This window comes from Lycium ferocissimum, chromosome 7 (genome assembly GCF_029784015.1).
Source record: "Lycium ferocissimum isolate CSIRO_LF1 chromosome 7, AGI_CSIRO_Lferr_CH_V1, whole genome shotgun sequence".
Classification (NCBI taxonomy): Eukaryota; Viridiplantae; Streptophyta; class Magnoliopsida; order Solanales; family Solanaceae; genus Lycium; species Lycium ferocissimum.
In genome coordinates this window covers 22,343,134-22,358,709 of record NC_081348.1, presented here as the reverse complement: position 1 = coordinate 22,358,709, position 15,576 = coordinate 22,343,134, and the positions used below count along the sequence as shown (strand labels likewise).

The 15,576-nt window shown below is 32.1% G+C and overlaps 1 protein-coding gene across 1 annotated transcript; it reads left to right on the top strand.

The window, feature by feature from the left end:
- The first annotated feature begins 6,421 nt into the window (after positions 1 to 6,421).
- Positions 6,422 to 7,931, top strand: LOC132062596 (pathogenesis-related genes transcriptional activator PTI6-like). Its single transcript, XM_059455135.1, has one exon. It carries the CDS (start codon positions 6,686 to 6,688, stop codon positions 7,598 to 7,600), a length of 915 nt encoding a protein of 304 aa, XP_059311118.1. The 5' UTR covers positions 6,422 to 6,685; the 3' UTR covers positions 7,601 to 7,931.
- Positions 7,932 to 15,576: the final 7,645 nt, after the last annotated feature.

The following is a 15,576-nucleotide window of genomic DNA, read 5'->3' as shown; positions in this document are numbered from 1 at the left end:
GTTCACAGTGTTTCCTCATTAAACCCACCCCTAACAATACCACTACTATCGGCACCACGTTTAAATCTCTTCGCTATTATTAAATAGAATTAATTTAAATCACAATCAAATAAATCACAAGAAAATAAATTGCAACAAATTAAATTGCTAGAATTAAATTGCGTAAATTAAATAGCGAAAAATAAAGATAGAGTTGGAACGAAGGTACCAAATTGCCGGACTAATTTTCAACAAGGTGAAGGCGGCTAGAATTGCAAATCCACCAAAGCTACTTCGGATTGTTGCGAAATCACCAACTCCACCAACAATATTATAATTGCAAAATTAATAATTGAAACTAGAATAAAACTTTATAATATTTAATTGAGAGAAATTTAAAGTGGCTAATTGTTGCAAAGTAACTATAATTGAGAGAAATTGAGAGAAAGAGATGAGTGAATTGGTGTGGATTAAAATGGAAATGGAGAGGGGTTTATATAGGGGTGGGGGATGGGTTAAAGTGTTAAAAAAAAAAGTTTGGGGGGTTGGGGGGCCAAAAGGGGAGTTTGGAACCGTTGGCCGACGGTCCAGCCCATTTTACGCAACGACTACATTAAAAAAAAAAAATAATAAATTATTTTGACCGGTTTAACCGGTCCGGTTCCTGTCTCAAAAAAATCAAAACCGGACCGGTAGGTTATAAACGATTAACCGTAACCGGTAAACCGGTTCCGGTTCCGGTTTTACCGGTCCGGTTACTAGTTTGAACCGGGCCGGTTGCCAGGTTAATGATCAGGTATGGTTTTCGTTCTTCTATTTTTGTTCTAACATTGATTTTAATAGATTTGCTTAGGCCCTGTTACCTTTCCTGGTAATTTCTGGTGGTGCATGCATTTGTTTATGGTCTTCCTTATTTGTCCTTTTGATCCATGAGCATTGTCCTACAAAGCTACAAATTAAATTTCAGCTCAAGTCATGGCAATTTTGAAAGTGATGTTTCTTCCCATAAGAGTCATCCGATTTTTTTTTTTAGCCCGAGGTGTCATTTACCAAACTCAAATCATTGAAGCCAATTATATGTATGATCCAATTCATTGAACCAACTGTTCCCTCATTCTCAGTCATGTCTTTGTCGCTGTGAGTGCGTACAATGATATGAAATGGTAAAACGACTTCAAAGGCCAAAAACTGGGCCCTATAATATCACTATATCAATCGATCTGTTACACCAATGACCAAATATTCTTACACTATCAATGTATATATTACTTAAATTTAAGTTATTTAAGAATAAGAAAAGAACTAAGTTATTCAGCAGCAAGTGCAATAATTTGAAGCATGTTTTTGAACAATTAAAAAGGTGGTTTCCATCTTGTCAACAAAATCAGAGCAATTTATTCATAGTAGAAAATTATTAGTGAAAAGGCCATATTTGAGACGAGAGATAACAACGAAAGCTTCTTTAAATGTATGGGCAGGATTGCCCTTCGCTAGAGGTGGTCTTTAATTTTTACCCCTCAAAATGGTGATCTTTAAATTCTGCAGTATTCGAGCGTATTTGCATGTAATTACTTCAGTCACTGTGCGTCTGAAATTACGCGCCTAAGCCAAATAGTAGAATTGCATGGCAAATTTGCAAAATTCTGCCTTGCGATATTTTTTTTTTTTTACTGAGCTGGAGTTCGAACCCACAACCTCAGGTTGTTAGGCGAGGGGCAATACTTAAAGACCACCAATTTGAAGGGCAAAAATTAAAGACCTCCCCAAATGAAGGGCAATCCGCGGAAAAAAAAGTAAATGTATAGGTTAATGAAGGGCATATATTAGCAAATGTTTGAGAGTAATTTTTAACCATTTCACACAGATAATAAACTATCTAAATCGAATAAATCATAACTCATAAAATGCCATCTGCTTCTAGTTTATGTATTAGTGCGTCAAGTTTGCACAAACCTTTTGCCTCCTTAAGCAATGAGACACAAATATCTAGAAGCCAGCTTTTATCATGTACTGTAGTCTGTATCTATTCCTTTGATGAAGGAGATTAGGTATTCGTGTATAGTTGCAACACATGTACGATGTTCTTTGAATTTGGGACTCTTGCTGTCCTTATAAACTACTCCCTCCGTCTCAACAAAAATTGCCCTCTTTTGACTTGGTATTAAATTTAAAAAATAAAGGAAGGCTTTTGAAATGTGTGGTCCAAAACAACCCTTAGATATTTGTGTGGCTGTAAATCATCTCATAAAATTAAATTATTTTTAAATATAGAAAAGGGACAATCTTTTTAGGACAGACTAAAAAGGAAAAGAGGATAATCTTTTTAGGATTGAGGGAGTAATTCTTTTTTCCCTAAGTCTCCTTTGCTTGGGGCCCAAGCTTTCAAACCCAGTACCCAAAAAAAAGAAAAGATTTCAGCCTTGAAAATTGGTGATTTGATATTTTCTAATTTGGATCGGGAAGTGTTCCTTGGCCCTATTCTGCGACTTCATATAATTTGTGCAACTGTTTGTCCTCTAGCTAATTCTATATTCAGACTATACTTGGTTGAAATTAAAAACAATGAATATTTAAAGTTGAAGTTAGAAAAAAATTAGAAAGTTGAAATTCTATTTGGATTTGAAATTCACTTGGAAAAAAAAATTCTAGTATAGAAATATATGTAAACATTACTAAAATTGTAGCAAAGGATTAATTCTGAACCCAACATTAAAAAAAGTGTAATTAATCAGTGATAAAAATCTAATAATTGAACCTCTCCTCTGCCTCAAATCAATTTTCCAACTTTGAATTTTCTATGTTAAACTTGAATTTCAAAAAATGAAAGTAATAGTAAAACAAACTAATTTGTAAATAATATCTCACTATACAAAAACAATATTTTGGTCTAAGCGATTGGGCGAACTTAAGGTGTTTATTACATGTTCATCTGACTTAGTGTATTTACTAAGAAGTCCCCTAAGTATTTATAAATATTTAAATATGTGAACTTGGTTATTATTTTGTATTAACTTTAGGTGGTAAACTAAAAATTGTTTGTAAATCTTTTTAATTGATATCGTCATCCTTTTTTTTTTTGTTGCTAATATTATTATTTAGTTAATATCTTATTTTGAATTGCTTTTATACCTTGGAGTGCAAGCAATAATAATTCTGAAACATATCTATTAAAAATGGAACAAATAAAATATGTTGTGATATAACCAATTTAAGTATACAACTAAGTATAAATGATTCAATATGGAAAAAGAGGGAAAAATATCGCTTAAGGGTGACCGAATCAATGCAATTGTTTAATAATTTCCAACCAACAACAGACACCTAGTAAACTAAGAAAATAAAAACAAATATGAAACTTTTATGGAAAAATAATGAAAGAAATTGAAGTTTTTTTTTTTTTTTTTTTTACATAATTAATATAGGAATAAGAAAAGACCCAATTTGGTATTAGTAATTTTGGATTCAAACTCGTGATATTACATTTTATGTGTTGATCTTTAAACCACTATTTTCTTGGGATTGAATATTAGGTTCTTGATTGATTGGTAAAAATATACTAGTTTTAGATTATTAGCAGAAGGGATTTTCTTAATCAATAAGAAGTTAGTAGTACTATTAATTATTGGCTAAATGTATTTGCCTGACATATGGCCACTAAGGCCTCAAAAGTGGGATCTTCCTCCTATATATCTTAGTATCTCTTGATTATGTTTCATTTCCCTCTTTCTTCTTATTCTCACACCACATTCTGGTTTCAAAACAAGTACAGTCATATCTTGTTTTGAATTCCTATTATACCTTAGAGTGCAAGCAATAGCAATTACGAAACATATAATTCAAAAATGAAACAAAAAAAGGATGTTGTGATATAACCAATTTAAGCATACAATCATACTGAAATGTTTCGCTTAAACAAATTCAATGGTATGAATAAATGCATCAAGGCGTCTCAATAAAATGAGTAAATTCTTATAAGAAGCTTTAAGTAACATAATAAAAATAGTGTTACCTTTTTTTATTTTTTCTTCATACTTGTTTTTAATGTAGTATTCGTAATCGACGTATAAAGCTTTTCTAACAATACATAGTAATATTATTATTTATACTGTTAAGGATTAATTCAAGTTAGTAAAATGTTAGCTATATGTTTGCAATACATTACCTTGGATGTTGTTATAAAAACTTTGTTTATTAATATGAAGATTTGAATAGTTTAATTCAAAATTTTAAAATATTTATGTTAAAAAGTGGGGAGTTTTTTTTTTTTTTTTTTTTTTTTTTTTGGTCCTTGCAATCTTTAGTATTGTCTTAGCCAAAATAAAATCTTAAACTTAATTTTTGGAGCCTCGATATTTAGGGGGCCTAAAGCAAAAGCCTTACTATTATCACCGTTGAGCCGCCCTACAATACATTTTTTTTTTATGATTTCCAACCAACAACGCACTTAGTAAATTGAGAAAATAAAAAAAAATAATAGGAAACTTTTATGAAAGTAATTAAAGATTAATTATTTTTTATACATATTTAACAGAGGAATAAGAAAGTCTCAATCTGGTGTCACTAGTTTAGGATTCAAACCGTGAAATTACATTTTTATTTGATCTCTAAACCACTATTTTCATGGGTTTGAAGATTATGTGCTTGGTTGACAAGCAAAGAATGTAATCGCTTAGCAAAAAGGGGTTTACTTAATCGATCATATATTTAGTAAGAGTTTAGTCAGATTTGTTAGGACTTAGGATGTTAGTATTAATTATGGGTTAGATGTATTTGGCTGACACACAATCGGTGATGCAAGTCGGTGATACATTACCTAATTAATCCTTTTATATTGTGTTTACAATGATTAATTATATATAACCACCTCGAAAATAAGTTTAAGGTGAATCCCAAAGTAGGATCTTTAGGAAAAATAATCTAAGAAAATTTATATGAATAAAAAATATTATTCAAGTAGTATCTTACTTTTTTAAAAGGAAGTAGAATTACATATTTAAAATAAAAATTACATATAAAATACTATAATTTAATTTTTTTAATATAATAATTAATAACATCTAAAAGATTCTAATCATTTGAGTTCTCGGCAACAGTTCTTCATTATGATGAGTAAATATTTTTTTGTACAAAATACTAAAAATATATTATTTCCTTACTAAGAAATAGGAGTAATTATTTATTTATGATATGAGATCAGAGTGGGGACAGTCAAATGAGCAAAAACTTGCTGCCCAAGGAGCGTAGGAGATAGGCACATTTACCTGGCCCACACCCCCATGCGGCGACTCGTATTAACCGCCTTATTTAAAGTATTTTCTTCAGCAATAAAACGTTTTATTTGGTTTAATTACAATTAATTAAAAGGAAAAACATAAATCCAGCAATATAAGATCCAACTGAAAGGAAAAAAGAATTCTTATTGAAATTTGATCTAAAATTCGAATATCATACTTCATATTCTTCCTATAATAATTTAATTACTTGCTTTTACAAGTAGATTTTTTTCTTTTTCCAAATTTTTATATTTGACTATCATCGACATGTGATTTTATTTTGATTTGATAATACCAAATTCGTTTATATCTCATCAGAAGGTAATATTTCAAAGTAAAACTTCATCCAATACCAATAATGATTTTGCTTTCAAAATTAAATAAAAGCTTACACCCTGTTTGTGACGACAAACTAAAATATATAATACTTCCTCTGTTTCAATTTATGTGAACTCATTTGACTGGACATAGGGTTTAAGAAAGTAGAAAAGACTTCTAAACTTGTGGTGTAAAATGAGTCACATATATTTTGTGTAGTTATAAATCACTGCATAAAAGTAAATTGTTTTCAAATATAAAAAGAGGTCATTTTTTTTTACACGGACTAATAAAAAAATGAGTTCACATAAATTGAACAGAGGGAGTGCGTTTTTTATGTAAAATAAAAATAAAAATGGGTACCTCCCTAAAAAAGGAGAAAGAAAACAACAAAAAAATGTTACAAAGCACAAATAAAAGAAAATAAACTCCAAAACATTCTTATCTCAAATTAATTAAAGCTTTGCTCTTTATATTTTACTACTATGAAAAGGAACATCCAAAAAGCATAAGAAAATCACGTTATTTATTGGTAGAACTAGTTAATGATTAATTTTGTGAATCTAATTGATTAATAAAAAAAGACTACAAAATAAGACAATTCCAAAAGAAGTTTTTTTTTTTAAAATTTATTGTGAAAAGAAACATCCAAAAAACACAAGAAATCACGTTATTTATTAGTTAATCACTAATTTTTTGAAAACTAATTAATTAATTAGAATAAAAAAAGACTAGAAAAGCAAGAAAACTCCAAAACAAAGAGAAAAAATCGGAGTAAAATATAGTTGTTACTTTGACTAAGGACTCAAGTGTATCTTCCTCCTATATATCTCTTGATGATTCTGTTCCATATATATCCCTCGTCTCTAGCTATACACTTTGGTTTCATTGACTAGTCGTTAAAACCCCCTCACTCTTAAATTCACATAATACTCCATTTCATCATCAGTTACCGTTTCACTTTCTCCTCCTTCAAGACTTGTTCTTCCTTTAATTTCTCTCTTCTCTCTCTCTCTCTTTCCATTTTTTCACAATCACCCCTTTTAACTTTTTTCTCAAGATTATCATATATATCATCACCCTTTTTCTTCTTCCTCACTCTCCATGTTCAAAAAATGGAAGGAAAAACTTCACAAAAAATCAAGAAGTGTGTAGTCCACAGGACTGTCACTAGTACTAAACATGATCACAACAAGTTGACTACTCCTAATATGCCTAAAGTTGTTCGGATTTGTTACACTGATTGTGATGCTACTGATTCTTCAAGTGATGATGATGATGATCAAGAGAGAAATCGAGTAAAAAAATATGTTACAGAGATTAGATATGACAAAAAAGTGTCTTGTGATGTGAAGAAATCGTCTAATTTGAGTAAGAAGAAAAAGAAGATGATGATTTTGAAGAAAGACGAAAATGTTAAGAAATATCGCGGTGTTAGGCAAAGGCCATGGGGAAAATGGGCTGCAGAGATTCGAGATCCGGTTACAAAGACTCGAATTTGGTTAGGTACTTTTGAAACCGCTGAAGATGCTGCTTTGGGTTATGATCGAGCTGCTATTCAAATACGTGGGCCCGATGCTTTGACTAATATTATTAAGCCGCCCTTGAAAAAAGAGAGTATTGTTACTTCAGTTTCGGACTATGATTCACCAGCGGAATCTGAAAACCTCAGTTCTCCTACCTCTGTTTTGAGGCACGATAATAATAATAATAATAATATTGGTGTTGGTGGTGCTAATATTGTTAAGGAAGAAATGAAGGATGATAGGAAAAGAGTGGAATTTGTTATGCAAAATGATGAAAATGGGATTTTCTTAGATGATAATTTGCCATTAATGGATCAGTGTTTCCTTAAGGATTTCTTTGATTTTCGGTCTCCTTCTCCGTTAATGGATGATTTATTATTGCCAGTATTTTGTGATGAAATGGACTTATTACCAGAAGTGAACTTTTATGGAAATGAAGATTTGGATGAAGATTTGGAGTCATGTACGTGGGATGTGAATGATTTCTTGGAAGACTTTTGCTAATTGCCATGGAGAATTATGGAAGTGGGAATAGAAAGTAAATATATTAAGTATTTTTTTTCCTTTCGGGTGAGTAATTAGAATATTTTTGAAGCTTTCTTTGCTTTTATTTCCAAGAACATGTAAGGAAAGTTTTTAGTGGAAATTCTTGGTGCATAACTATGATTTGGTTCAAGTACTATGTTTTTTTTTCGTCTTCGTCAATTGTGTAAAGTAATTTGATGTTTAGTCTTCGTCAATCGTGTCAAAGGAGTGAGTCCGTGCAAGTATGCTAAGTTATTGAGTGGTATTTTTATATGTTACTTTATTTATAAAAGTTTTTTGTTTGTTTCTATTTTAAGTTTTGATTTGATAATGACATTTATTAAGTTTAATGCTAATTACTGGTAACTACTAACCCCCTGTTTGGATGGTTGTTTCCCGTGGTTCATTAATGTATGATTTTCTATGAAATCACGTATCCATTGTTCTTAAAATTCTGTGGTACGGTGTTATAAACCCGTTGTAATTCCACAGTTATATAATCATGAAAAACTTTAATTTTTGTAATCAGGGATTTGGTGGTTTTTGCGTGGTTACGTATTTCATTTCTCCATTTACCTCTACTCTCCACCACCTCATCCCTACCCCACGCCTACCCTACCACCCACCCCAGCCCCAACTACCCCACCCCACCCTACCACCCACCAGCCCCAACCACCCCCCACTACCACCTAACCCCTCACAACCACGCACCCCTACCCTACCACCCACTCCACCACCCTCATCCCACAACCACTCTCCTCACACCACCCACCCCTCCACCACCCTCACCACTACTCAACCCCCCACCCCCAAACCACCCACCTCACACCACCCACCCCGCCACCATCCCCACCCACCATTTACTTATTATTTAAAGTTCCTATTTTATCCTTTGCCTGAATTTTATTGATATATAAACTAATTTCTAAATAAGATTAAGGGTATTTTAGTAAACTAACAAGTTATTATACAGTACCATACAGTCAAGTCAAGCAATACAAATGTTATTAAACCACAACAAACGATACTGTCTATGCAAACATTATGTTCATTAATACAGTACGATACAATACAAGACCATACCGTATAATATCATACTGTACATTAATGAACTACGGAAAACAACCATCCAAACAGAGTGACGGGAACTATTCATGTGGCATAAAAGTAGTACTACTAGTACTATTTTGTCCCTGAAGAAATATACCCTATACGAGTATTTAAAAAAGAATTAACATTACCTATTTAATCTGTTCTGATAAAAAGTATCGGATCTAGAATTCAGGTACTATGAGAGTTGATGCATTCACCCCTAATGCCGAGTCAATTTTTGACTTAAACTCCTAAAATAAAGATATTAAACGCAAAGTGATGAAGTAGGTGAACTAAAATCTCATGATTTATAATGTCGAGCTCTGTTCTGCTCATTTGGTTCTAATTATTAGTTATAATAATAGACATAATAGTAGAGTCTACTCCTTTTGTACTTCTATGTCATGGACGTGTGGGGTTACGTAAGACGGCTTTCTAATAATCATGTTCATATAGTCTAAATTGAACACTTTACTTCAGCAAAAATAAGTAAATAAATTTAAAAGTACACCTTTCTGCTAAGAAATTCTTCCATATTTTCCTTCTTTTTCCTTTCTCCTCGGCACCTTTTACTACCTTTGATTATATATTATCACTAAGCTAATTAACATAAGGAAATACTTACATATTACTCCTACACATAACGAAGTAAAATAAGAATGTGTGAATACATCGAACAAAACACATTAAGTCCCAAGAACAGTTTATCTAATCAAGAGAAACTTCAAAATTTTAAGTAGAATTATGTAGAGTAACACCGTACCTATTTTGCTGGAAAAAAAATACTATATAAGTAGTACGTAGTACATAACTATACATCTGCCACTATGAACAAATGGTCTCTTGTGCAGCCTTTGGCACTTGCATTTGCAGTCTTTCATGCGTAGGACTTTCTAATTTTGACTTTGACGCCCAATTGCTTTTCTTTCTCCACTGTTCCCGTTTTGCTTTTGCTTTTCTGTCGTTCATTTTGTCCTTTATAAGTTTAAAAATCATATATTGAGAAAAATTATATATGTCCAAGTTTAAATACGAAAATGAGAAATATAGATTCTTTTAGTTGAAAAAAAAAAAGTACCCGCCGTATGCATACGTAGTTTCTTTTCCATTAAAATAAACCTGTGCTAAATAAGATTCGAAATTCAGAATAAACATCTAAGCTAAGCTATCTAAAAAGAATAATTAATTAAGTTAGAAATTTTAGAAGAGATAAGACTGAGTTTGTTACACGCTAGAAAAGTGACAGGATATGATTAGAAGTAGTAGGATTTTATATTTAGCTAAGATTGTTTCAAAATCCCACTTGTCCTTCACGTTTAGGATTCTTTGGTTCTTGCAGCGTGGCTATTACTCTTTTAAAGATTATGACTATAGACTAATTGTGTGAAAATGACATAAGAGCCATTATATGTGCATAGAAACTATTGTCATTAACCTTGTGAAAAAAAACAATTTACTTAAAATTTTAACAGGTTTAAATTAACATAAACAACACATACACCTTCATTCTAAGTAAATTAAGATGTGTTTTTGGTTAAATACATTTAACGTTCAATTAACTGTCAAGAGGGATTGCTCAAATGGTATGCACCCTCCACCTCCAACCCGAAGGTTGTGAGTTCGAGCCACCAAAGGAGCAAAAAGAGGGAAGCTCCTGGTGGGAGGGGTAGAAAAACGTTCAATTAACTAATAGTTTTTTTTTTGTCTCAATGCAAGAAATATATGATATGCAGACTATTTTAGAATTATATTTTTCTGAAAAAGTATAAATTTAGCATAACACATCGATAATTGAATAGTTTAGCACTTAATTCATTAAATTTATGAACAAACATAGAGAGCGGGATACAAATGCAAATATCAATTCTTGGAGGATATAAATGCTCAAACAAAAATCACAATGACCAAAATCTTAACTTTTCAATTTTTGAGGAGCTAAAAGTGCTAATTTCCCTAAAAAGACAAAGATTGAGTTGGAATATATGAGGGAAATGGACGTGTCTGAATTTATTGTTGGTCCCACAAAATCGATTTTATGGGGAAAACAATGAATGCAGATTATACATAACAGGTTGTATCTATAATGCTTTGAATAAATGGCATGGTCAAAACAATCTTTAATATGAACCAGCAAATGGGAAACTGCAATAACGTTGCCGTGGGTGTGTCTTTTTCTTTTTCTTTTTTCACTTCGTGCAGGATACACTTTCAGGCCCATTTTATACTTACAGCCTTTTTGGGAAAAAAATTCAAATTTGCTTATTTTTATACTAAAATTGTTCTTTTTTTGCTTAAGTGCTTTTTTTTTTTTTTAAAAATAAAAATACTTTTAAAAACTGACAATATGTATTTAGCTAATAAATTTTGAAAATACTAATATGTATTAGAACAACAACTTATTAACAGAAAAATTAAATAGCTTCTGCTTTTGGGGAAACTATTTTTTTCCATCTTTTGCTATTACTTATAAATATTTATATTTTTTCTGAGTTTGATCAAACTCCTCAAGTCAATAAATAAAAAAAAAAAAAAAAAAAAAAAAAAAAGAAAAAAAAAGCCTTTTTGACCTACTAGAGTCTAGTAGTTTGAGCAAACAGGCTATTAGATAGCCATAGTTTTTAGTTGCAAAGCTATGTTCATATACACATCCACGCTTCGCAAGAGGGATGGATTTACTTTTGTGTTTAAATTATATACAGTAATAATGTAAATACAGAGTATAGCATAAAAAATGCATATATAGGAACCTTTTTACTAGGGAGCAATTAATGCACAAATTACGTACATGGCGATAACGGCCTCTCTTCATATATTTATAGTAATATATCTTTTTCCGGTAATGAGAGCGCGTGCATAAAAATAATTCCAAAGTAAACGTATACATTTAGTACTATCAATGTATTCAAAAGACCATAATAGAATTGAAGTTCCACGAAACGCTCTTTCCTATCATGTTTACAGCATTTACAACCACTTATAAGTACTAAAGTATTTTAAATGATCTAATATCAGAAAGTAGAGATTTTCTGTCTTTATGTTAATTAAGGAAAACTTTAAGAAATTGTTCTTTATGCTAATAAAGGAAAAAGGCCAATAGTTATGTCTATGAGGTTCAGTCAATAATTCAATCATACTTGAAGAAAAATAAATGAAACTATCTAACAACTCTTAATGTATATGTTCACTTGATTAAATCACTTAACCATGGTAAATTATATTGGTAGATGTAAACACCCGGTGCCGATAAGTTTTTACCCAATATGCTGATACCATTGGAAATAATACAAAGTGTTTAAATATCAATTTAAAACACAAGCAAGACTTTAAGAGCACCAAAGTTCCAAACTAGCACCAAAGTTCCAAACTAAACCTAACGGCAAGACGAATGGGGACAACATGATATGCCGAATCCAGAAGAAATGATCTCCAATATATGACCAGTCACAATTTGAATAAAAATCAATAATGTTGCAAAAATGATACTCCTACATTTTATTACCTCTACACTATATTTTTCCCATGGAAAATGTCATATGACTAATTAAACGTTAGTAATAGATCGTCAAATCGCTTTAATCTCCCAATATACAACAATAGTGTTTGTGCAAAATTTCGAGTAGACCGCTATTTGACTGCTCTCGTTGGTAGTATTAATTATGCCTAGCTAATTATTCTGAGCTCTGTAGCAATTTCTTCTGCATGCTCCCATAGGTAGGGGCTTGTCCCCTCATAAATTAATAAATAACGTATCCTTTCAAATCTTTGTCGGTCTCTGATGTTGCTGCTCTTCTGGTGCTGGTGCTTGCTATATACACTATGTATGTATACTGTCACCAGTGCTATTCTTCTTCATCCTTCTGTTCATATCCCTTAAATACACACCAACTAGTGAGAGTGAAGAAACACGCTAACTAATGTTACAAAGCATTAAAGCTGAAAGACAAATTGACAACAGCTGTAGTAAAATTAAAATCCTTTTTATTTTTACTGTGGTCCAAAAGTTAAATACTGAGAAGCAACCAACCTAGTGGTGAAGTGAATTCAATGTTATGTCCCAACGAAAAGGATTTTGGATTGCTGCAAGCAAGCTAGTGCAGCATGCTACATATAGCTAGGTTGGACCCCTCACTCGTCACATTTATGTTTGGGAGTTTAATTTGTTACGTCGTAAAAAGACTTATTACACAAGTACACAACATGTCACCGAGAACATCATTTAAGGTAATTATTTAATTAAGTAATATGCTATAATATATCTGAGTACATAATGATATAAATTTCTTTATAGTGACAAAATATTCATAAATTCACTACTAGAAACAAAGGTTTTTTCCATGAACGACATTCAGTGGAAAATTTGTGCTACAAAACATGATTTTCCCACCTCATTCACAACGAACCAGCTCATTGGGAAAACGTATGGTGGGAAACAGGTTATCACTGAAACGCTGGGAAACTTATTAATTTTTACTTGAGAAAACACTAGTATTATTAAGGTTTTTTCCACCGCCATTCAGTGAGAAATAGCCACTGAAGGTTTTCTAGTGAGAAATCAGTGGAAAATAGAGATTTTTTAGAAGTGATTTTATTCATTAGGTTATACTTAGCTTGTTGAGTTCCCACATTAGTGAAGTCAGGGGCGGATTTAGAGGGTGGTAAGGGTGTTCACCTGAACACCATCCGCAAAAACTTACAGTGTATATAGACTAAATTTTCTGTGTTTATGTACATGTATTGACTTTTGAATACGTTGAACAAATGCAAAAGGTTAGCTCAAGTGGTCCGTGTTATTCAAAATTGTCTCTAGCGTTCTAGGTTCAATTCCTAGGAACAATATTATTTTTTATATTTAGCTTTTGTTATTTTTTCTAAACTCCCTGAGTGAAAATTCTGAATCCGCCACTTAGTGAAGTAGTACAGTGGGTTCTTTGGTCTCCCTATATAGCTTTGGGTAATTTTCACCCGAAGAGTAACCTTTGTAGTTGAATTAATTTGGTCTAAGATTCATTTTTCTTATTAAGGTATTCCATTCCAATTCATGATTTACCTAATGTTCGAACTTTGAACCCATTTTATATTGACCACGCTCTAAATGTCTATTCGCGTGCTGGGAAAGTGTACATTGAGTTCCCATACATCACCTCTTTGATCTTCTTATGCAATCTTAAACAATTCTTTCTTCGTGAGCTGACTTTTGAAATTGAATTAAGCCGAAAATCAATTTTCTTATGAATAATACTCTTTATAGCTCTTACACACACCGACTACCAGGCAAAGTGACTGCTGGGAAAAGGAGCCGACACTCATATAGCCTCCATCTTCGAGACAAGTGTAAGATATAATTCTAAGTATTGTGATACACATGCATGTATTGAGACCCAAATAATCTTCGAGACAGGACCAAGATAATTATAGTTTGGACAACGATGGATATCAAGTGATACCTAACGTTTTATTTTGCAAGTGTATTGTGGGATGGCGCATCCTCTCTCAATTTAATCATTGAACTGCTTTGGCTGCTAAACAGGGAGAGAATGGATAAGGCAGAGGGTGAGGCGGTCAAGGTACAATAGCTTTAAAGCTATCACTTACAAATTACAATGCATTAATAGCATATAAATATGTGAATTTTTCCAAACTAGCCCCGCAGCAAGCAGGCATGTCAACGAATACATGTCTGCTCCAGCTGTACCCCACTCTCTTCTTATATAGTAGGATTAAATGGGGTCATTACTCATTAGCTCTACTCTGGATTTATTTTTTAGTTTGTACACAAACGACTTCCATAATATTTATAATAGTGAGTTAGCGCGTGGTCGGAGTTAACTACTAATCTTCATCCACACAACTATCTTAAAGGAATTGTGTTAGCACTATAAGAAATTAGTCTTGTCAGGACTACAGTTGCCACATAAACTACAAAAGTCAACAGCTTCATGGTTTAAAGAGTTGATTTTGTCTATGTTACTTGACTATCAATCTGTTTTTGAGTAATGTGATCAGAATATATCGATATATATGAGTACTCCAAATTTCCTTTGCTAGACCACTTTATAATCAATGCTATACATATTTGGCTTTCTCAAAATTGCCTCAAAATTTCATTTGACACTTCGCTTTCAAAATGGAGCCTTTTGCATGCAAAATCAATGCATGGTGGGGCAATGAACAGCTAAGGCTCTGATCAGCTGCAGATAAAACTTGCCCATTGAAGGAATATAATACCACATGAAAAAGGTGACAAAAAGAAAGGTAAACAAAATGATTAGGTTAAAAACAGCAGATGCAGACCACTAAAGTAGCAAAGTGTCCAACCTTACATTAATTCCAAATGGTCACAAAATTCCCCAACCAAAAGAAGAAAACAAAGAAAGAAAGAAAGAAAGAAACAAAGGCAAGAAACATTCAAACTATAAATAAAATGATTGATGGGGCATTTTGCTTTGACACATATTGAAGAAGATGAACTTCCACAAAGATTTGAACATTCTGATTGACAGATATGGGGTTCGACTTGATAATATCAATAATGAAGGACTCCATTTTGCTGAACATGTTTAATTTGCTGCTATGGAATTGCAGACAAGGAGGGATTGATTGTCACTCAAATAGCAGCAGCATTATTGATAGTGATTTGTGCAGGCATTTCTATACATATTTAACTCAAGACCCCTCAAATTAGAGTTCTAATTTATTTAAATTAGATCGTTTTTTGAATCAATTCCAAATTTAAATTTTTGACCAATATACTATCAAAAGTCGGGAATTTTATTACGAGCAAATTTACTTTTCATCTACTAATCAAAGCTTAGATTTTTTATTGATATTTGTGAATCTTCCACCTAATAAGTCTGACTCTAGTT

Bases quoted from the DNA above. Each gene is read 5' to 3' on its own strand.
- LOC132062596 (XM_059455135.1), top strand. From the start codon at position 6,686: ATGGAAGGAAAAACTTCACAAAAAATCAAGAAGTGTGTAGTCCACAGG.